The sequence below is a fragment of the Mytilus trossulus genome, chromosome 6 (genome assembly GCF_036588685.1).
Source record: "Mytilus trossulus isolate FHL-02 chromosome 6, PNRI_Mtr1.1.1.hap1, whole genome shotgun sequence".
NCBI classification, from domain to species: Eukaryota; Metazoa; Mollusca; class Bivalvia; order Mytilida; family Mytilidae; genus Mytilus; species Mytilus trossulus.
In genome coordinates this window covers 5,626,064-5,650,597 of record NC_086378.1, presented here as the reverse complement: position 1 = coordinate 5,650,597, position 24,534 = coordinate 5,626,064, and the positions used below count along the sequence as shown (strand labels likewise).

The 24,534-nt window shown below is 31.5% G+C and overlaps 1 protein-coding gene across 5 annotated transcripts; it reads left to right on the top strand.

Moving 5' to 3' along the window:
• The first annotated feature begins 751 nt into the window (after positions 1-751).
• On the top strand, positions 752-20,954 carry LOC134720646 (transmembrane protein 145-like). 5 transcript variants are annotated; one of them, XM_063583030.1, is made up of 15 exons: positions 752-1,024; positions 2,145-2,219; positions 4,492-4,566; positions 4,851-5,051; positions 6,115-6,205; positions 6,822-6,893; positions 7,964-8,113; positions 9,494-9,666; positions 10,096-10,268; positions 12,580-12,700; positions 16,648-16,707; positions 17,194-17,436; positions 18,453-18,485; positions 18,901-18,929; positions 20,207-20,474. In XM_063583030.1, the coding sequence occupies exons 1-14, from the start codon at positions 929-931 to the stop codon at positions 18,922-18,924; spliced, it is 1,587 nt and encodes a 528-aa protein (XP_063439100.1). In that variant the 5' UTR covers positions 752-928; the 3' UTR covers positions 18,925-18,929; positions 20,207-20,474. The 5 variants fall into 5 exon arrangements, with proteins under 5 accessions (XP_063439100.1, XP_063439097.1, XP_063439101.1 ...); XM_063583027.1 differs by lacking the exon at positions 18,901-18,929 and having other exon boundaries at positions 754-1,024; positions 20,207-20,954; XM_063583031.1 differs by lacking the exon at positions 18,453-18,485 and having other exon boundaries at positions 754-1,024.
• The last annotated feature ends 3,580 nt before the right edge of the window (positions 20,955-24,534 follow it).

Below are 24,534 nucleotides of genomic sequence, written 5' to 3'. Positions count from 1 at the left end.
AAACTTGGTTCTTAGGGGGGAGAGGTCATTATGTGGTTTTTAAAGTTTTTAAGAATGATGGGGGGGGGGGGGGGGGGGATGCCAACAAAAAAATATTAATGTGAAAAATTTGAACTGACCCCTCAGTTGATAAATAATGACCATTCCCTAAATGGAAGATACCAAGGGTTTGAATCTAAAACGCCTGAGCTAAAACAATGAGAAAATACAGATATTCAACTATAGAAAGACACCCTTGCGTTTCAAACTATTTCACATTCCTCGATTTATTTACAGTTAGACATTCGAAAAAATTACGGGGCGGGGCAGACGAAAAAAGTGAAACATACAACAATATCTATACGAAATGCTAGCGTTCAGTGACCGTGAGTTCTCCTCGGTCGGTACTTTTCGTATTTTGTGTTAATTTGAGTAGTTTTTTGGCTTCGTGTCAATCTGATGTTACCCAACTGTCCAAGTTATGGGGAGTTAAGCGCTCAAAACCATGTTTAACCCTCTACAAAGTTTATATGCTGTTCATGGTCACGAGTCACATACTTTCCGATTTGCTAGCAATATAAGAATGAGCGTGGCATATAAATAGAAACAGCTATGTTCGAAATATATCGTTAAGACTAGTTATTCAATCGGTTAAAAATGATTGATTAAAATTAGAGTAATCAATGCAGCCATCATATTCCAATATTTGATTTCAAAATAAGGAAATAAAAACTGAAACTGTTTAAATTTCATCATGGTCGGGTGACACACGATCAATTTTAAATCTAGAATATTGATCTGAGATGGAAATTGTTCATTTATAAAATATTAAAACACGTATAAAGGATTAATTTCGAACAATAGGCATGTTTTAAATGCCGGTCATAATTTATAAGCCAGTAAAAGTTATTGTGACGAATATAAGAGATCAGAGATCATGCTATGAGGAATGGAAGTCAAACTATGGCTACTGGTTTTGGGAATATTTCAATATAACTCTATTACCACTGGAAAAAGAGTGGAGGATTATGTTGTAGATGCTGGGGTGAGTACTTTAATCTCTTTGAAGCAGGATGTTGTAGTACCTTTTCCCTTTTTTCTCTGTGAATGATTAGGGTGTTTGTAGTTGTTGTTGTGCTTTTTCTGAGAATGATCAACTTGCAGATATTTTGCTTTTCTCTTTCAGCGAGTATGTTTCAGCCTGTTAGGAGAATAATATAATAGTTTCAATATTTTTTTCTCTTTCTAATACGATATTATATAACCAGATATAAAACTCATACACGCGTTTTGTCGACTTACGAACCGTGAGTGGCGCTCAAGACAGTTGGATAGCCAAACCGATATCTGGGTGTGTGTGTGTGGGGGGGGGGGGGGGGCTATTATAATTAAGATTTTTTTTATCATTTAGTTTACATCGAAATAAACATTTTTATTTGTGAGTAGAGTATTGTCTGCTAGATCGCTAGTGGCTTGTAGAAACCCCACTACATGAACTTATCCAAAGCTGCCAATGATCTGTCTTCTATACAAAATAGTTTCTAACTAGTCAATATGAAATTCTGTTTTTTTATTTCATTTTCAGAAATATGCTAAATAAAACAAGACTTTTCGTTTCAGTTTATTTTGTCAGAATTATTTACACAAGAAATTATGTGTAAAATACTTTTATTGGAAATATTTTAATTATTTAATCATTAGAATCAATAAAGGATGATTCTAACAATAATTTTATATTTAATGTCCGAGAGAAGTTCTTATAGATATGAATATTGCATGCTTGTGACTCATTTTATAAATTTCGGTGTTGTTCTCTTTTTTTAAATTCAATATTGATTTGAGATGTAAATTGTTCATTCAGAAAATATTAAAAACATGAATACATCATGGATATCGGGTTTTCCCTACTTGAGAATATGTTGCAGGCTCATTGAAGTTAGGTTCTTTTTTCTGTAAGGAGAATAATAGTTTAGTTTCTATGGGTTTTTTTTCTTTCTTTCTGACACGACTTTGTATAATCAGAAACAAAATTACCAGACCCGTATCAGATGCTATTAAACTGTTATACATCAAATAAATTGTGCCATTAGTTAGGAAACAGCCTAAAGTATCGCAAATTAATTATGTATTTATATTTAACGATTGCCGTATATTTTTTTTTACAGGACTGGAAGTTTATAACGAGATTCTGTTTTCTAGCAAGGAAAGGTACCCTCAGATATTCATTTGAATATCCAGTAGTAAGTAATATTCTGTAGTATGCCGTTGTATTGACGTTCAAAGGTTCCGTCACAAGTCATCTATTGTCGTTTTTCATTTCTTCAAATGTTGAAATTTGAGGCTCCTTATTATCGGATGGAAATAGAAAAGGTTTTCATTCCTGAACACGGAATGTGAACTTGAGAAACTTGCAGTTCGTTAAAATATAAATATGCATTTTTACTTAGATTTTAACTTATTATTGCTGCAACATTAATATTCATAAATTAGACTTGCTGTGAACAAAGATAAGTATGCATGTGATTGCGGTTTAGGAGGAAAAAAATTCAAATCAAAATCAGATCTCTCCTTGTCATGCCAATTTAAGTACAATAATTCGTTCGAACATATGGGCAACAACCGTGAAAGTTTCTCTTTTTTTGTTGAGCTCTTCAGGAGAAGACTGCGGATGAACGGACGGACGTCCCATCACTGCATACCTCGTGGTTAAAAAATCAACAGGCTTTAATGTTAAGGATTAATTTCCTTAATTTTGTTTGTATCAGAATTTATTGTTGTCTGTATCAAAGATAGTATAATTCTATTCATTCCATTATTCTTTATTAATTTGTTGTGGGTCCTATTTTTAAGGTTCATTTATTGTATGTTTTCATATCATATAACTATTTATAGTAAACATACTGTTAGACACAATTAATGTAAATTTGTAAGAAGATACAAGATGTGAAACGTAAAATTAAAAGAGAGTTGGTACAAGCAATTTTCTGCGTAGTAAGGCATTTGAACCTCCCTTTTTTGGGTACATTCAAGGTTAAAGACCACATATATCTCTGAAGATGTGAATTGCCCTAATCTAAGGGATGTTATGGTAAAGTTTAACCTAAACATATAGCTGATTACGACTACATATATAAACACTGTACTTAATCTTTGGTCTTTGTGGCACATACTTGTAATAGTTATACATAAAATATTAATAAATGTTTCTTTGTGTAACTAAACCATAATAAAATAGAGCTTAGTATGTAAAAGTTGTTTGGTCTTTTCTCCTTTATCTTTAATCTTCGCTTAAAACGGTTAAACATGGTCAGTGTGCTAATTTAAATAAGCCGATTGGCTGTTAGGTATAGAGTTTTTGTACTGAGAATATCAAATTGTACTTGCATGTTTGTGTTATGAGGATAACTTTGAAATATTTCTATTGGCGAAGAGTAACGTCATATCGTTTTTTTTTAAATTGGAAAGACAATTAATGGTTGACGAAATCAAAATGGCTGGGGTTATTCTATCATTGATGCAAAGTTGAAGTTTAAATTAGCTTACATTTGCATTTTTAGAAGAAAAGCTTTTAGATATAGGAAGATGTGGTGTGAGTGACAATGAGACAACTCTCCATCCAAATAACAATTTGAAAATAAGTAAACCATTATAGGTCAAGGTACGGCCTTCAACACGGAGCATTTGGTTACACCAAACAACAAGCAATAAAGGGCCCCAAAATTACTAGTGTAAAACCATTCAAACGGGAAAAACCAACCAATCTATATATAAAAAAAAACGAGAAACGAGAAACGAGAAACACGTATATAATTACATAAACAAACGAAAACTACTGTACATCAGATTCCTGACTTGGGACAGGTGCAAACATTTGCAGCGGGATTAAACGTTTTAATGGATCCAAACCTTCTCCCTTTTTCTGAAACAATAGCATAATATTACATCACAACATAGAAAAACACACGATAAAATATCAATTGGCAGACTTAACTCAATAAAAAAAACGTAAACTAATAAAACACGTAAATTTTGTCCACATAAACTCTTGGCACGTATTTTAAAGAATTAAAGTTATCAAAACTGGTTTCAAATGATTGGTCAATAATATTGCTAAAGAACTGTCATTAAGCATAAACTGAACAGCAAAACTTCATATGTATTTTGCTGATTGTGGTAAAGTGCCCCCCCTTTCCTCCCCATTTCCTTGTCTTGCGAAATACTGATGATAAAATTGAAATCTGGCAATCTAAAAAATAAATAATTATATATCATTGAAAGTTTAAGAAAGGTTGACAAAATCATGCACATAACATCTACAAAATATTTATCACTGAGCAGTACCAATCCAACCAATAACGCTGTGTTGAAAGATTCTAGTGCTCTAAGCCGAGAATACTAAGTAAGTATAGGTTCATGCTTCACAAGTGACACCTGCCGTGTTGATTGCGTGTAAAACTGCTGGCGATTTTTTCTCTCGATATTCTAACAAGACAACTATCTACATTTTTTCAGACTCATCCAACGCACAGTGTACTGTTGTATTTCGATGAGGATGACCAATGGCCAGCCGTGTACAAAAGTGGAAAGGTATGATGATAAACACTCTAGGAAATTTCTGTCTTTAATTAAAAAAACACATAAGGCAAAAGATGTTCATAGGCAGGAAGCAGCTTCAAATTCGCTAAAAAACAGATGTAATTACTATCTTTTGTATACACATTTGTTACTCAAATAAAGAAAGTGTGGTTGAATCATGTAAATAAGACAATATATTATTAAAGGGAAGGAGGTTTCACGATTTCTTTATTAGATATATTCCATACTAATTTCGGATTTCGATATATTGATTTATCGTAACCTTTTATGTGCAGACATGTGAGCAGAAAGTTGCCACCTTGAATCCAGCTAATAACCAAATCATTCACATGTCCGTGCTCTACAGCTGGTCAGGATGTTCGCAGATCACTAAGAATGGACAGGATGTTATTTCATGTGAAGGAGGCAGGGTTTTCAAGTCGACCCGTGAAAGATGGTGGTTCTTGGCTGTTAGTCGATGTGACCAATCTTCTGGGGTGAGTTAATATGCATTTGATCAGGCTTCAAAGGTACATTAATTTGTAATATGATCTGTCCAGTCTCAGGGATGCATTTATCTTCCATGTGAAAAGTCATCAAGAGTAAGTGTGGTTGTAGTGCGATCGGTCTTCGTGGATAAATGTATCTTCCATGTGATTAGTCCTTAGAATTGAGAGTGATTGTCATGTGATCAGTTTTTTTGAGAATGAATGCATCTTCCGTGTAAGTATTGCACAGGAGTAAGTGTGGTTGTCATATGATCAGTTTTCGAGAATAAATGTATCTTTGTGATTAGTCCTCAGAATTGAGAGTGTTTGTCATGTGATCAGTAAGTAATGAATTTGTGTAAGGTTAGCAGTCTTTATGCCCCCCCTTTATGAACTGCGATTATTTTTCTCTGAAGATATACATGATGCGATTATTTTTGCTCTAAAAATATACATGAGCAGAAAACAGGATAGGTAGAAACGTTTTGAAGTACTTTGATCCAATATCAGTTATACATGGTATAACTAAGAGTTATTTCGAATTTGCATTATCCATGACATTAAGATTACAAGTGCTCGTTGCCACCATAAGTACTTCTTGATTTATATTTTAAGTCATCCCTTTATTATTTTTCCCGTCTTTCCGTTTTATGCTTTGGTGTGTGACGGAATTGTTTCTAAAATTTCCTTCAATCTTCCTCCAGAAACTATATTTTATAGAAAGCATTTTTATTGCGTTATGATTGTATATACAACTTCTTTTTCTAGATGTAATGAACTGTCACTTGAGTAATGTAAAAAGTAATGAAAAATCAACATTTGTAGTTTAAGTCTCACAGATGTTTTCAACGTTAAGGAATTTTTTGATTGCATGGTATTTCATTTCTTTTGTCACTATAAAAATTTATGTACCACAAATTGTTAATAACAGACCAGTTTTAGTACACATAAAACTGAGAATGAAAATAGAGAATGTGTCAAAGAGACAAGAAATGGACCATAAATCAGATATATTTTTATAAAACGAATTAAATGTAAACATTACTTAACTCTTTTCAATTTTCCTTTATAGGGGGTAGGATTAAATTTTACCTACAATTTCCATATGACAAATGGTCCAGAGGATGACTTACTCAGACATGAATATTCAGCAGACGAATTTTGTAAGATTTTTACCTTAGACATGTTGTTCTTAATATGAAGATTGTTTCACATATCTTCTATGTCATTTATATATCTGTTTTGTCATGTTTCCTCTATAAGTTACCATACGATACTTTATATTCTGTTACAATTTTTTATTCCTTCTTATTTTGATTTCAACCTTTATTATGGTACAAGATTACAACGACAAATACTGTTTCATAGTGTATCTTTATAAGGCTTTGCATTGGCTGAATGTGTGATTAATCATATGATTAATGCCAGCGATTTTTATGATATTGATAGGATACTCTAGTTATCCGTGGTGTGGTACGGTTGTTATCTGTGATGTATAGCTGTTATTCATTATATACGGCTGTAATATGTGATGTTTAGCTGTTTTCCATGATATACGGCTGTTATCTGCGATGTATGGTTGTTATCTGTCATGTACGGCTGTTATCCATGATGTACTGATGTTATCATCCGTTATGTTTCACGACTGTTATCCGTGATATGAACGGATGACACTTATTGATTTTACATAATTATTGGTCGACACGAGCAATAACATTTTAAGATAACAATATACTACTATATGAATATAAATTTCTTTATAGCATATTTTCTTTTCAGATATATTACCAATAGATATTTCCTTTTTGTTGGCATATGTAGTCTTGTTTGTTTTATCCTGTATTTGTGCATGTAAGTTTATTTACTAGTAAATCGACTCATCAGCGAGAAAACACGGGTAAATAGTTATCAAAGGTACCAGGATTAAAATCCGCAATGACATAAATAAAAAGTAAACAGAATATCAAATCTAATACAAAATCTTTTCTTCTAATAACATTATGAAATAATGCCGAAAACACAGTAGCTCCTGGCAATGTATTTTTAAAAATCATGTACCAGTGTTTGATAGATTACTGGTTTTTGCTCAGTATTAAAGGTTGCACGGTGAATTATATTTGCCTTTTGCCATTTCTACAACATTTCGTACCTTCTATTTTCTGATTGGCAATCCTACGTATTTCTATATAGAAAAGCAACATCGGGCCTTGTTATGCATTGGAGAAATATAGATGATAATCAAATAAGTAGCTTTATCATGTTCGGTACATGTACTTAGTTAAAATCATAGATAGAAAATAAACTGACAACGTCATAGCTAAAAAAGAAAGAAAAAAAGACAAACAGACATCTAGTATACATATTTGAATAGGGGCCAGATGACAAACGCCTCCGGGTGCTGAAGTTTCTCGCTGCATTGAAGACCCCTTGGTGGCGTTTGGCTGTTGTCTGCTCTATTGTCGGATTGTAGTCGCTTTAACACATTCCCTATTTCCTTTCTCAATTTAAAATAATAGAACACGACACACAACATAGAAAACTAAGGACTAAGCAACACGAACCCCACCAAAAACTCGCGGTGAACCCAGGTGCTCCAAAAGGGAAAATCAGATCCTTCTCCAAGTGGGGCATCTGTCGTGTTGCTCATTTTATTACAAACCCTGTAAATAGTCTAATTCGGTATGTCATATTCGTGAAAAGGGAAGGGTTTTGTAGTTACGACATACGGAACATCTCCTATACCATCTGTGAAGCGGTTGTTCCATAACGTTCAACCAACTCGTGATTGCGTCCGTAAATTTACGAAAGGATGATTTCAACTTCACCATTTGGAAATCTTGGTATACTAGTTTCATTGTGAGCAGCAATCCTTAAAAGTCACACATCGAGGAAACATTGAATATCTATTTCTGTATTTGTAGATCTTTTAAAACAGAGACAGTTATTCCACACAACATATAAAATGTTCATGTTTGCCTTATTATTTTGGTTGATTGGATTAATGTTTGCGTCTATATCATATGGAATGTACGGTGACTCAGGGTATGAACAACCGGAAACTAAAGTAGTAGGTAGGTTGATCTATATCAGATGGCATTTACTGTGTCTATGAGTATGAACATCGATCGAGAACGAATAGTGAACATATCGAGAAAACAAATTGACCTCCCAATATTAGTCATAATTGAAATAGCTGATTCATATTTAAAAATAAGTCCTTTATTTCAGTTTTCTATTGATGCTAAAATCTACCTCAGTATTAAACTCCAATTTAAAGCTTTCATCATCAGTTCAAGCTTGCAAATACAATATCGACCTGTTTGAAGCCGGGTAATGAGGTTAAAAAATCCGGACACTGAATGCTTATTATAACTGAAATACTTGACATGCATTGCTGTTAATGTGCCTTTTTTGTTCAAACGGCATATACGGTCTAAAAATGCAGATGGTCTTATATTACTGCTTACTGCAATTATATCATCAACTTTATCTTTATTGTTTACCCTCAAATTACATTCTCTGTTTTGTAAAATTGTTTACATGGAGCCAAATGCATAGAATAAACATAAGTTGATTGAGCAGGAAACTTTTCTATGCAAAAATGTGTTAATTGTTCGGTTTCTAAGGTCTTTTATTCGGTGAGTGATATGTTTTCTCTTCTGGTGTTAGTACTAAAAAGTAAAATCACAAAAATACTGAACTCAGAGGAAAATCAATTTGGAAAGTCCATAATCACATGGCAAAATCAAAAAACAAAACGCATCAAAAACGAATGGACAAGAACTGTCATATTCCTGACTTGGTACAGGCATTTTCAAATGTAGAAAATGGTGGATTAAACCTGGTTCTATAGCGCTAACCCTCTCACTTTAATAACAGTCTCATCAAATTCCGTTACATTTACATGATGCGTTAAATAAACAGTCACAATCAATAAAATAGTCAAAATATGGGAACATCAGTCATCATCGTATAACAATTTAACAGGACACAACAACATCTACTATCTACGAACACATGGATTGATTTGAGTGTCTGACGTCAGAAAAATTATATACGTCACATAAATTTGTCGTTCAATGTGAATACAATAGTTATCAAAAGTACCTGGATTATAAACAATTTTAAATTTTACATAGGCAATGAGCGCAGACAGGGTTAAACAATCAAAAGTATGTAAGAATAAATTACAGAAATCAAACTAGTCCAAAAGTTATACATAGAAGTTATGAGAATCCAAAACTTTTAAAAGGAACAATTTAACAGGACACAAAAACCTATCCACGAACACATGGATCTACTTGAGTGTCCGACGTCAGAAAAATTATATACGTCACATAAATTTGTCGTTCAATGTGCATAAAAAAAATTTTAAAGATGATTGTTACACTGTAACCAGAAGCGTTCTATATATCCAGAGTACCAAAGTTATACTTATTTTCTGTTTTAAGGACGAATATTCAGTACAATAAGCGAGATGATATTTCTACTGATGTTAGTATTAATGGGCAAAGGTTACACTATAACCAGAGGTGTACTATCCACCCAGAGTACCATTGTTATATCAGTATTCTTCTCAGCATACACAGTCTGTTACTCGGCAGTGTTCATTTATGAAGCTAAGGTATCTTATTAAATTATAAATTGATACATTATTGAAATAAATTATAAATAAATTTCTAAGTCTCTGCTTATACAAATGTATATCTATAAATATAGAATTGAAGAGACTTGGTATGATTGAGACAACTCTCCAAGGGAGACCAAATAATATAGAAGTTAACAACCAAACGTCACCGTACCGCCTTCAGCAATGATCAAAACCTCTTCTTCTTAGATATAGTAATTAAACTCAATAGTATTACCTATAGACGCATAGTCAGCTATAAAGTTTGTAATTAGTAATTTTAACTTACAAATTAAATCTTCGTTATTGATAGAAAGCTAAACACTTCAAAGCTAAATTCACCTTATTGAGTTTTATATTTTTCATGTTTAATAGGTACTGGACTGGTTTTAGTTGTAATAAATGTTTACACATTTTGTTTTTCAGGTGTTTGACCCTGGAGAAGTTCTGTATACATACGAAAGTCCCCCTGGTTATGGATTGATATCCCTCCGTCTCATAGCATGGGTGTGGTTTTGCTATTCTGTATTTTTCACGCTGAAGAACTACAAATCAAAATCATTATTTTATTATCCGTTCTTTATATTTTACACTATATGGTAAGTCAGTATTGTAATTGCTTAATTTCATTTTTTTTACGGAGTTTAAAAGCGTTTATCCTAAAGATACTTAAATACCTGTTTCTTTACTTTTAAACCATTTTTGCTCAAGATACTTCCAAAGTGTTAATTTATTGGAAAATACAAGCAGAATACATGATAATTTATCGATTTTATTTCATATTTTTCAATAAACACATGAATTGTAACATTGAATTGCTGTTGTCCATGACGACAAGGATTCAGTTAATAAATGCATAAAAAAGCTGTACCATCTACACAAACTTTAATTATTTAGCAAGAAAGGCTTTTGATTGACTTACTTACACTGTTTTAAAGGTTTTGGTTGACACCTACGTTAGTGTTATTGACCATGTTTGAGTTAGATTTGTGGGTGAGAGAGAAAATTGTGATAGGCATTCAAAATACTCCCTCTCTGATTGGTCACCTTTATTTTATGGTGAGTGATTGTTAAAGTGTTTTAGAAGTATGCTTTGCATTTTGTACCAGGACAGAATATCATGATCATGTGCTGTTAATTGTGGCTTTACTTTGTTTACCTGCATTTTTTTATGTTGGATTTTGGTGTCAGTGGTTTATGTGATTTTTTGCAAAGTACAACTATTGTTTTTATTTTAATTTTATGAATTCCTTTAGTTCTCATAAATAGTCAAGTATTACCTTTAATGGTGATTTTTGAAACTTATAATCAAATTGACGGTAGCAATTTTCTTGCACCAGATGCGCATTTCGACAATACATGTGTCTTCAGTGATGCTCGTGGCCAAAATATTTGAAATTCAAAGCTTATATAAAAGATGAAGAGTTATCCAAAAGGTCCAAAAAGTATAGCCAAATCCGTGAAAGGAATCAGAGCTTTGCATGAGGGAGATACATTCCTTAATTTATAATAATTTCTAATATATTGTAACAGCAAATTTTTAATAACGCAAAAAATCCGAAGTACTGGCTACTGGGCTGGTGATACCCTCGGGGACTTATAGTCCACCAGCAGAGGCATCGATCCAGTTATAAAACTCATCAAAGATACCAATATTGTGATAAAGTGCGTCAGATTGTTGTGTCGTCTGTATAATACATCACATTTACAGAAAATATTAACATATCAGGGATATGTCAAGTCAACACAAAAGAGCTGACCCTAGATGGTTTTACCCTAAAGGACGAACCGTCCACCAGCAGTGATATCCACCTCATTGTTATAAAGTTTCATTAAAACTATCATTTTTATAATTTTTTACGTCAGACGGCCGTTTCGTTTACATTAGAATCAACTGTGAAACTTGATTTAAAACAGTTGGAAGTTCCAATCAAATGCGAATTTGAAGAATAAAAAAATAAATTGGAAAAGATAGACATCTTTAGGGATAAAGGCAATCTTTACCTGGGAGTATAAAAACCTAAAAGTTTTGTATAATCAACATTTTATAAACCTTAAATTGACAGAAAGTAAGTATGTTATAGATATTTCATGTCAAGAAAAAAGTGATGACTACAATGTACTGGGCTTGTTATACCCTGGGAGCGAAAACATCTATTAGCAGTGTAGATTTCACATTCATCCTATAGAATTGCCGATTTGTATTGCACATTTATCTCTAGGCTTACTTATTTGTCCGAAAGACTATCTATCAACATGGTAGAACTATATTGTGATATTTACGATTTGCATTTATATCTGGTAGATGTTCCGTTTGAGAGATTCTATTTTTCATTTTTCGACTTAAAAGTAATGAAAAAAACGCGTTATTACACTTCACTTGGCACAATGAAATTGTTATATCCTTTGAGAGTTCCAGGCTTATAACTTTGATATCTTTGAGTCAATCAATGATGTTTCTTCATAACGTCTTGCTCATAGTTTCAAAAAGGTAGGCAGTGGTAAGAAAAATATTCTATTGAAAATACCTTCAAAACCCAAAAGTAAAAGATTGTTTTGAAAATATTATTTCAAGCTTAATGTGACACTAAACAGTTATTATAATCTGTTGAACAAAACTCACGATGTTACAGTGGTTAAGATTAAAAAAAACATTTAATTTCTGAGAGAACTGATTTATATACATATTGAGTTTTGTTATTAATACCTCATATCTCCGTAAAATATTTTTACATGTATGATTGTCCAAAATTTTTTATTTTGAGACTTTTGTAGCTTTACAAGTTTTCACGTTTCATCTGTTTGTATGACGTTGTTGACATTGTAGGTTTTAATGAACGTCTTCGAAATTTGAAAGTATTTTTCTTTGCATTTAATAGAAATATCATGCTTTCAACCAATTGTTTGAAGGTTTTGGGCTAGTCCTGCTGTGATTCTGATTGCTATGTTCGAGCTGGAGTTGTGGACTAGAGAGAAAATCGTTGTTGGTGTTCAACAATTTGTAGCACTTTTCGGTCACGTGTTCTTTCTGGTGAGAATTAGGTGGTGGATTTGTAACGTGTAGCTACTAGTCTATTTACCTTATATTAGTATATAATTTACAATACTCTGTGACATTCTTTCCTAAATGTACTTCATACTATTGTGATTAATATAATTCTAAAGTTTCTTTGAGACTTGTGTATAACACTTATTCATTTTCTCTATTATAGATTTGTGATAGAAGTAGTAGTAGTAGTAGTAGTAGTAGTAGTAGAAGTAGAAATAGTGATACTTAAATATAAATGATAAATGAGCAACATTTGTAAAATAGGTTGCCATTTCACAAATAACTAGTTCCAAAGATAGAAAATATAATGAGTATTCCTCGTGTATAAAATCTTACTGATTTATCTTAGGACTGCTTTCTTCTAACATAAATATTGCTTTCCTACAAGTTGTATTTTACAATGGTGTCAGTGTGGATATATAATTTTATTAGGTAAAACTCCCACTCATTTATTAATTGGATTTTCAAAATGCTCAAATAGGTGATTTCGACACGTAATAGTGACAGCAAATGTAATCTCTCTATACTAAGATTCAATATTACAGCTACTGGTTATTTACCCTTGAAATTACCATTATTTTGAAAAGCTCAAATAAGTTAACTATTATCGTTTCAATATTTTAGGGATAAATAATGGCTCTTGTCATAAATACTCCTTTTAAACGGTTGATGCTGACTTCTAAAATAACTGAAACAATTAAAATGGAACAAAGCAGGCCTTTCTTACATTGTTAAAACTATGTATATAAATTAATAACATATCACTGTGTATTACTATTAGATCTTTAATTATAAAAATGTAAAGATGTGGTACAACTTCCCTTTTTTCTAACGTAACATTGTCACTGATGTAATCATTCTAACTTGGAAAACATTTAACTCCCTGTTTTGTCAATCATTAAGGTTCCACTAAAGTCAAAATATAGGACACTTCATTAACATCTAAACTTTTCCTGTATTTTTCAACCTATAATGAATAAAGTCATAAGCTATGAAAACATATGTTCATTTAAACATACTTAACATATACACACTGTATAAAATGTAAATAATCTTGAAATTGTTATGTTGTGGCCAAACCGGTTCTAGGGGTGAACACTAAATTTTCAAAAATATTTGGAGGCCTGCAAGACGACTCAATTTGTTTAGAATTGGTATGGACGAATACTGTTACATGTAATGCATGGCAAGCTCATTTTGATTTTTTATAAAATGTATTGATTTTCGAGTTTCAGTTAATTTCATGTATCTAAGTGAACGAATATACAGGTACAATACAGAAATTGGACAAATATGCCATTAAAACATATGAATGTGACAAATCAACGTGAGCTTGCCCTGCATTACATGTAACAGTATTCGTCCATACCAATTTTAAGCAAATTAAGTCGTCTCGCAGGCTTTCAGATTTTTTGGAAAATTTGGTGTTCACCCCAAGAACCAGTTTGGCTACAACATAACAGTTTCAAGTTTATTTACAATTTGTACAGTGTGTTTATGTAAAGTATGTTTAAATGAACATATGTTCTCATAGTTTATGACTTTGGTTGAAAAATACAGGCAAAGTTTAGATGTTTATGAAGTGTCCTACACAGCTACTTTTGCATAGGTACTATTTCTGTACTAAAAATATGTAGAACTGGAAATTTACTTTTAATATTTTGTGCTATTTCTTTACTTTAAAATTATTGTAATATTTAGGTACTTGTATTTTAAAGTACTTGGTTTGTACTAAATATTTTGGTACAGAAATAATACAATATTCCATGTTTGAAAATCATGATTTGAAGAGATTTGAAATAGAAAAACTTTCAAAATGCTGAAAATGTAACGGTAGTAACCAAAAAAATGTAGTACCTAAATTTCAAGTACAAATTAAGTACTGTAAAATACAGGTACCTAAATATTACAATAATTTTAAAGTAACAAACTAATACGGAATATTAAAAGTAAATTTCCACTACTACATATTTTTAGTACAGAAATAGTACCTATGCAAAAGTAGCTGTGTATATTTTGACTTTTAATAGTGGAACCTTAAAAAACATTAATAAACATTTTGATTAGACATATCTGTTATTTATACCAGGTTTTGGGCTAAACCAATAGTTATCTTGGTAGCCATGTTAGCTATTCCTCAGTGGATGAGAGAGAAAACTGTTCACGGTGTGGAACTGTTTTGTGTTGTTTGTGGTCATCTATTTTTTCTGGTAAGAGGAATTAACCGCAACCATTATTGCTGGATCACGAACTAACATCACAATGATTTTTATTGATATTCTTAATGTGACACATTTGTTTTCTTCATCACTTGTTTTCACACAGATGTTATGTTGATACATTTTAACACGAATATGAATATTGAAGGCCGTACTTTAACCTATAATGGTTTAATTTTTAAATTGTTATTTGGATGGAGAGTTGTCTCATTGGCACTCACACCACATCTTCCTATATCTACTAACTAGTACGTGAAATATGTTTTAGATACTAGTAGTTAGAGAAATATAACTGTTTGGTACACGTTTTAAAAGGTGCCCGATATATATACATAAATTTAGTACTTTTTCATGTTTTTCAATGTTTACTTTATTCAAAGCATCATGTTTGTACAACGAGTTTATATCAGTGTATTGGTTATATACAACAGGTAATCAATATCCAATATCTGAAGATAGTTCGAAATTGCAATATTGAGTATTTCACCCAAAATTTATGGAATGAAATTCTCAATCAAAACCAAAATTCTTTTGCATGCAAATTTACTCATTTGGACGTAATTGGATGCATAATTCATTTATATCTCAAATAGTTTGTTTCTATGTTTTTGTTGCACAGTGTTCTGTTGTTTCGTTGTTTCCTCTTATAATGTGTTTCCCTCAATTAACGTTTGCAGCTCGGATTTGTTTTCTCTCAATCGATTTGTTTTCTCTCAATTTATTTGTGACTTTTACACAGCGGTATACAACTGTTGTCTTCATTTGTTGCTATTTTGTTTAAAAATGACACTAAAGCAACACGAAGCGCTGATATATATCATTTAATTTTATAGGAATATCTTTAATCGTTGACAAATTTTCATATTCCTTGGATAGTTTTTATGTTGAAATACCCTCTTATTGAGGTAATGACCATAGAGCATATATGTAAAGGGGTCTAAAAGGAAATAATTGCCATTATTACTTTAAGCTAGTTGATGATGAGATTTAATTTGATTTATAGGTGTAAATTCATCGCAGATCTATCATATACGATGTTTTTGCTTATGACATCTTTTGGCAGAATGACCTTCTTTTAGACTTTAATATTTTATGAGAATCCTATATGTTTCTTTTTTCTTAATATCAATTGATCGCATAATTGAAGCAGGTTGATATTTTTCCTCTTTCGTAACGTCTAGTTTTCATTATGACACAAACTGTTACAAGTTAATAATTGAAAAGATATTAAGTCATTGAAGGATTTTTTTTCTGTTAATCAGTTTCAGTTTCAAGCCAAAGAAATAAACTGTGGTTGAAATCAAGGATGAGTATCAAAAATGATACGTTTGGTGAAGATACTCAATTTATTAATGACGATACTTTTTGGGAATATTCTAATCGAATTAATGATAAAAGAAAATTTAAATATTTAATGTTATTAATGAAGAAATATTTTGTGATAATTATAATCAGTATAATTTAATGAATTACAATGGAAAATGTTTTAAATTATATCTTAATTGTTTTAATTCATTCCAAGAATTATTTCCGATACATGAAGATATATTATATGTCCATATATGTAAGCGCTTAAATTCATTCTTCCGTAAAATTAATGATCAAGACTAATTGAATACTTGACAAAAACGTATTTTCTGTTATTCATAATATGTAATTGCACAGGGATGAAATTGTAATACTTATTTAAACTTTGATATTTCTTTTTAGATTTTGACTCGACCTCAAGCTGCTAATAAAAATTTTCCTTACCACGTTAGAACAACACAGGTAATATCATTTTCGTATACTTTTTTGTTCTTATTTTGTTGTTTATTGTTTGTCAAAACTTGTATTGCCACAAACATTTTAAAATGTTAAAATTAAATGACAACTAATAAAAGTCATAAAAAGAATGGACAGAAGATATCAACATTGTAAAATAGGGAAATAACTGAATATAGAGACAAAATGACGTATAATTAAGCAGCTATATATATATAGGTTGTGAAAAAGTTATCATTTTGTACAAATTATGATTTGTGCAAATTATAATTTGTATTTTGACTTTGTACAAAAACTGACGAAAATTTTCTTATAATTTGTACAAAAAATTCGTAATATAGATTTTGGTGAAAAAGCATTGATACACAGCATTGTTATTAAATAACTCATACATGTGAAGCATTTGTATAGGGATGGGGGCCAATACTCAGTTTCCGTATTATACTGTACACTCTTGATTGAATGTTTTTTGTTTGTTTGTTTTTGTTACAGATTGCTAGCTTAACTGGAACCGAAGTCGATGGATTTAATTCATATAATTATAATTCCGGATCTATTTGTTCATCCCCATCTGGTCCAGATTTATCTAACTTGTTTTTGACTTCACACTCTCGTAGTTCGGACAAATTAGTAGCGATGGGAGGTGACGATGCGAATTATGAGATGAAGAATTCCAGATCAATGTCAGAATTTGGGATACCCCCATCATCTCCGAAATACGATAATTTTAGAAGTGTAAGTAAAATTTATTCAACTTAGCACATTTGGGTTATAATGTTATTATTATATAGCAGCTTTTCATAATTTTGGAACATATAGGGGACCGGTTTTAGTTATTTATTCATGTTTAAGAAAATACCGTTACCCACTTAGCTGAACAAAAGATACGGAATGGATGTACCAGCATAACTATCCTGATAGCCTTAAAAGTGAAAGCAAACCCAACTTTGTATTAAGAGTTGCATAGTTACATGAAAATGATTTATGAAATCAGCAGTTAAAACTATGATAACTCAATAACTGATGCCAGTAGGACTTGCTACGGAAAAATGATGAAACTATGAATTTTATGCGACTGACATTCATGTGAGAGGGTTTTTTAGCTTTAAAACCAGGTTAAATCAACCATTTTCTAATCATGAAATGCCTGTACCAAGTCAGGAATATTACAGTTGTTTTCCATTCGTTTAATTAGGTTGAGCTTTTGATTTTGATAATTGTGAACGGACTTTCAATGTTTTAACTTCTGTTGAATTGTGTAATTTGTTATCAAATCTCCTGCTTTTATAAAACTTCCATAAAACTTGTAGATATTACATATATTTTGATTTCAAAAAGATGATATTTACCGAACAAAGCTGAAATATTCCCAAATTCCAATGCAATGAATAAATCCTGAATTTTGAAAATCTCATTTACATTTTAAACTTGTACTACAGTTCCTGGTTGACAAATTACGAGATTTATGTTTGCCTTTCCAAATTCTAGTAATTGGTTTTAAGATTTCTCTATATATAGGATATTTGATTATTCATGATTAATTTCAGACAGGTAAAGTATTTCAATATCGAAATACTATCAGAACAAAAATAAATTGAAGTCGGATTCAGAAGGGTACTTTATTTTCTTAAAAACAAAATGAAGAAACATGTAACCCAACAAAATCGTATAATCTATTTAAAATTGAAGAATTTGTTTGAGAAAACCAAGCATAAACTAGTTGTTTGTAATAAAATCAGATTGTATTCTAGACTACAACTGGAATATCTTCTATAACGAAGTCGGTAAGATTAAACCTTTATTATACATGTGTTCACTTATATACATTTCTGTTCTCAGATATGCCTTGTAGATTTCTTTGATCTTATGCTTATAATACATCATTGCTGGTACTAATATAAAGATAAGGAGATCTTGATAAATTACTAGTAAAACAATTTTCCGCTAGAGAACAAGGACCACAATATTACCAACTGTATGTCACCTTTCGTCTTTATCAAAAAGCAAAAACCTTATCGTATGATATGACGAAGCTGTTTCGGGTTACATAATTGATTATGTAGCATCCAAACTGAAAAAAGTATCATACTCACATCTTAACAATAAGTATAAACGGTTTATGAGACAAATTATCAGATGATGAACATCAGACATACAAATGATGACATTTTATTGATAGATCAGATATTTATTTCTTAGTTCCAGGTGAAGGAGTTATCATAATGATTGTGAGTCGTGTATGCTTTATTATGTTGGCTCTGTTTTAGATTAATTTGGCTTTGATATCATAGTTTTATACTGCTTTCAAACATATCGGCATTGTCTTCCATATTTTGTACTTGTTTTTGATTTCCTTATTCTAGTATTAGATTTTATCAATATCCATATTGCTAATCAAATTATGTATCTTTAAACCAGAACTTTATTCGATTTGTTCATATCACTAAAATACTAATAGAACTCAAAATGAAAATGACAAGATTAGATTTTTTTTCTCGGAAAGCAAGGTTTTACTGCCAATGTGTAAAGTTTTCTGCTACCTTTTATATTTTTGTTCGTGTTTATTGTTCATATTTAATGTAGTAACATATCACTTTATTTTCAATTAGTACCAATTATTAGCTACTCATCACTTACAGAATTCTATGTTTCCTATATTCTCCGCTTTTGCTACTCCACGCTTTTCAATATTTTCTCTTTTTTATTGTCAATCACTGAACCGTTTTTTGAAATTGTTGCATGTACAATTGATTCTATGACAGCTCTCTTGTGAATGTCGTTTCAAACAACTGGTTGTACATGTACAAATTAAAAGTATTCGGTCAGATTCTTTATTGTGTGTACATCTTTAATTATTTTGATTAAATAACTATGAATTGGTTAACATGATACAAAGTCGTTTTTAAAATTTGCGTGGGCATCAAATTTTCTCGAATATATGTGATAACATATGTTAAAAACAAATGCAGGTGTAAGACATATTATGTCAAATGTATAACAGAAACTATCGTTTGCTATTCAATGCCCTTGGCCTTTTAACATGTTTTTTATGCAGGGCAGAATGTAGTCTAGATATAAGACATGTTAGTATTAAAGATACACAGAATCGGTGTACCTTTAACCAATATGCTGCCAAAACTGGACAATCAAACTTTTAAGATGTAAGCATGAATATTTGTTTGGCGTCGAAAGTTACAAAACATTTACAAACTCAGATGCTTAATTTAAGAAAACAATTATTGTATCCGTGTTTAAAAAACATTTGACAAAAACGGCTCCATCCTAAATTTACAGATGCCAGTCCAATTATTGACTTCATACATTTTTGTACATCTTAATCTTACTTAAATAGAGATGTAAAGGTACACAGCGATTTTGATATACAGCTACATCCCTACTTTTAACAAATGATAGTTATAATAATTACAGGAGTTTGATATTTTTGTTGTTTTACTCTTTAAGTAACAAATGGATTTATATATATATATTTTTTTACTGTTTTCAGCGACCATCTTTTATGGCTTCTGGACTACCACCACTGTCACCGATAGTAACCACGGGTGATCAATTTATGAACTTTCCTCCATCAAGTACCCGTCGTAGTTCTGATCTCATGGATTTTCCACCGCCTAGCCCACGTCGTAATTCGAGTTTGAACTCACCACCGCCAGCCTTCGAAAAAATGTTTCATATTGGATGAAGCGATTGGATTTATTGCTTACGTCATTATGGAAAGCATGTTGTTACTTAGTTATTGTGAAATGAGATATGACAAGTGCATAACAACAATCATTTGTTGTAACCGAATGCAGGCAATTATTGCGAACCTTATTTATTTAATTTATTTGTACTGTTATTGGTTTTTTTTTATGTTTAATACTATTAGTTTCAGTTTAGTTTAATGATAAACAAATAATGTCTGAGACAACGAAATATTAATGTTATTTACCTCCTACTAAATTTTTATTGAGCATAAACTTCGAATTTTTTATTCTATTTTTGTATTCGACAATTGTACCAATTTCAAAGGAAAGTGAATGTTCCTTACTACTAATATTTTGATTCAAATGCCAATGGTTATCATTGTATGATCAAAGTTTGTTCATGAAGACCACTTAACTATTTATGTTGTCAAACATAATGACTGCGAATAGGGAATGTCCCAAAAATGATTAAGTTCTGTCCTATCCACTATACATTCTTTTTACTGTCATGTGTATCTATCATCAATTTGTTGAATAAAAGAATCCATTACTATTTTCTTATATCTTGTCGAAAACAAACGAATGTCCTAAACCAAAAGCAACGATTAAATGTAAATGTATCATTGAATTCAAAGTACAAATAGTTTCAACTGCTTTGAAATCTTTTCAACATACTTTAAATGGACTTAGTGAAAGTTGTAGAATAATTCATTAATTGGATTCTTGTACTAAGTCAGAAATTGACAGTTATTACCAAATAGCTCGTTTCTATGAATTGTTTATTATCTTTATTAAGAGGTTGAACCGTCGACAAGCGCTATCAAAGATAGAGATATCTTCAACACGTATATCCTTGTCATACTATGTGAGTAAAGGCAACAATAGTAAGTCGATGTTAAATATGGTAAATTGACCAGGAAGAGACAAATGATGTTACAATAAAAAAAAAAAAAAAAGAAAAAAAGAAGGGTAAGCAGATCCTGCTCCACATGTGGAACCCGTCGTGTTTGAATTTTCCCCGGTTATGCAGGCAACCCTCATCATGCTAATTCGCATTCTATCAAATGTAAAAATTAGTATAACTACTGATCAGAGGACTAAACTAAACTATATATAAACAACGTACCAATTTTTACGTTACAATTATTCTTTTGATCGTACCAAGATAGGATCATCATAATGTTGAGAACAAATGAATAATTTATCAGTGTAAACTGGAATGGACCCTTCCTCTTAAAAGAGTATTCATCTAAAGAAACTACATATACAGTTTTTGAGAAAAGCTGGATGTGTTAGCCAAATATCCTTTGGAAAACTCATTATTAGCTATAAGTATTTCCAATAATTTTCTTACTCAATTTTTGTGTGTTCCGTATGGAAAATGTATTTTGGGGAAAAAAAACTGATTTCCAAACAACTGCATTACAGCAAGATGTTGCATAAACATTTTGGAAGGTTTGTGCCTCTTATAACTTTCATATTCATACGTCCAAAAAACAATATATCAACCTAAAATGTTGACATCAATCATCAAAATCCCGCACTGGAATATTCTTGAGTGATTTACTGATCATGAGTGACCTTTATATTGAAACATGTATGACTACAAAACATTAACCATTAATATGAACTATGAAAATGTGGTAAGTTTAGATGCAATTTTCTCAAACTACGAACAAAATTGAACAATTTTTGTGAAAAAGAGTAATATTACGAAGGGACATTCAAAAATCATAGTTCGGAGGCAAACTTTAAATACAACGCCACGGTAAAGGTAAAAGACGACGAAAGTTTTAACAAGTCAATATAACGAAACATAAGCTAATAAAGATTATCAACTCGAATCCATTTAAACTGATGGCGATCAGATGTGCTCAGTGAGTGTAAGGAGATCCGGCCCCATTAGCTAATTCGCTATGTTGCTTACGGTAAGTATAAATTCGGAATAAATTTCGTTTGATGTCACGCAGAGGACAACCTTATGGTTATGAAATTTGGCACACATCTGTTGTCATCTGTAACGCTATTCTATGTTTAATCCTTTTGTAATGGCGTCTGTACAAATATCGGAAGGTGTGACTCATGAAAACTGTATTAATTATCGTCCATGGTTCAATAGTTTTCTTGTAAGTAGCAACTCTTTATCTAAGAATTTATAAGAAAAATACAGGCTCTGAAAAATCTTATCGACTGCGAGATATATAATCCATATGTAGGCGCCCCCTAGAATATTGCTACATAGAATGGAAAGGTCACAATTTGGAAACTGTATTTATCTTTTGTCGTGAAAGTTTGTTTTCAACCGACACTTATCGTCAATTTCTAGATTTATTTTTATTTTAAAAAAAAAGTGTAATACCACCAAATCATGGTACGTCACATCCGGTTGTATACGAAAATAGGCCTAAAAAATATTCCCTTGAATTTGACAGTTGTAATTAATCCTACATTTTACTGCAGTAAAACATTGCTTTGTCATAAACATATGTCTTGGGTATTTCAAAGCACCGTTATTTTTTTTATTTGGGGGTGGTTTCTATAGAATATTTTGTAAACAGAAAGTTCAGTGATAAATCTGGAAACGCATCACACGGTATAACTGACTCATATAAACCCTGAAACCAATTTTCAGAAGTCCTTGAAATGTAGATCCTGGAGAGATGCGACGAGAATATTCATGGGGTGGATGGACTTACAGAGGTAAAACAGCATACCCCACTTTTATAAAGCGGGGTAAGGGTATGATAATCATTTTGCTTTTTAAAGTTTCTTTCCTATATAGTTGACAAGATCAAAGGCAAAAAAAAAAGAAAAAAAAAGAAAAACTCATATAGAGCTGATCATCCCAAAATGTCTCTGCATAGGTGCCGAAATGTGTTTTTACCATGTTTAGGTAAACAAAATCAAAACCAGGTTTGAAGTGTACTTCAACTAAAATTCCAAAAGTTGTGCCAAATTAGGGCAGTAGTAGTTAACTGATGTTTAAATCCTATAAATCAATTAAGAAAGTACAAATCAAGGTAAAATTCAAACATAAACTCTAAAAGGCGACAAATGCAAAAGGAATGTTGAAAAAAGAGTGTCAACAGAGTAAATGTCTTCTGGTTAGCATGTACAGTACAACCTCTGACATCCTCTTAATTATGTCCAACCTCAAATGGTGTCAGGTGACCATTTACTGAGGTAATCAATCTTGAGATGTTGGCCATTTATTGGGGTCATGTATGATAAAAACACATGTTACCCGAGACGCTTGACCTGTAAGTTATGTCATTTTAACACTTAAATACAGTCATGAAAAGTAAAATCTCAAAAATACTGAACTCAGAGGAAAATCAATTTGGAAAGTCCACAATCACATGGCAAAATCAAATATACAATATGTATCAAAAAAGAATGGACAAGAACTGTCATATTCCTGACTTAGTACAGGCATTTTCAAATGTAGAAAATGGTGGATTAAACCTGGTTTTATAGCGCTCATGACTCACCTTTATTCTTGACTTGTTTTTGATTAGTACCCTGTGTATTAATTAAGCAACAGGGGGTATGATGATGGGCATAAAGGGCCAAAATAGTGCACATAGTTTTTATGGCCACCATTAATAAGATAGTGTTACATGTAGTACTGTATCACTCCTATGCAAATCCTTACTACATCATAATCTCACAAACAATAATGGGACATAATCTGTAAAAATAAGATTAGATAAAACAGAATATATCAAAAGCATATCACTATTGAGTTTAGACACAAACACATTCTACTGCAAATTTTTTTTTTTTGGTGACTGTGAAACGTATGTTGTGTCAATTTCTATCACTCTTCCTCATTACACTGTTTTAATGTAATGAGCACACTCCTGTTGTGAAAGAAGATACTGGAGTCGTCATTGTATTTACAAGAATGTATGTATTGGCTCAACACTTTGCTCAAGAATATGCAAATATACAAATTTGTTAAGGAAAATAAAGCAACACAAGAGTTGTGCAGAACATAATATAGAGTGATTTAATTTATGTGGCAAAAAAAGAAACGAAAGAAATGCATAAGATTTTAATTATAAATAATTAAACTATAAATCAGCAACTAATATAAACTGAAGTTAAATATTAAACAATATGCAAG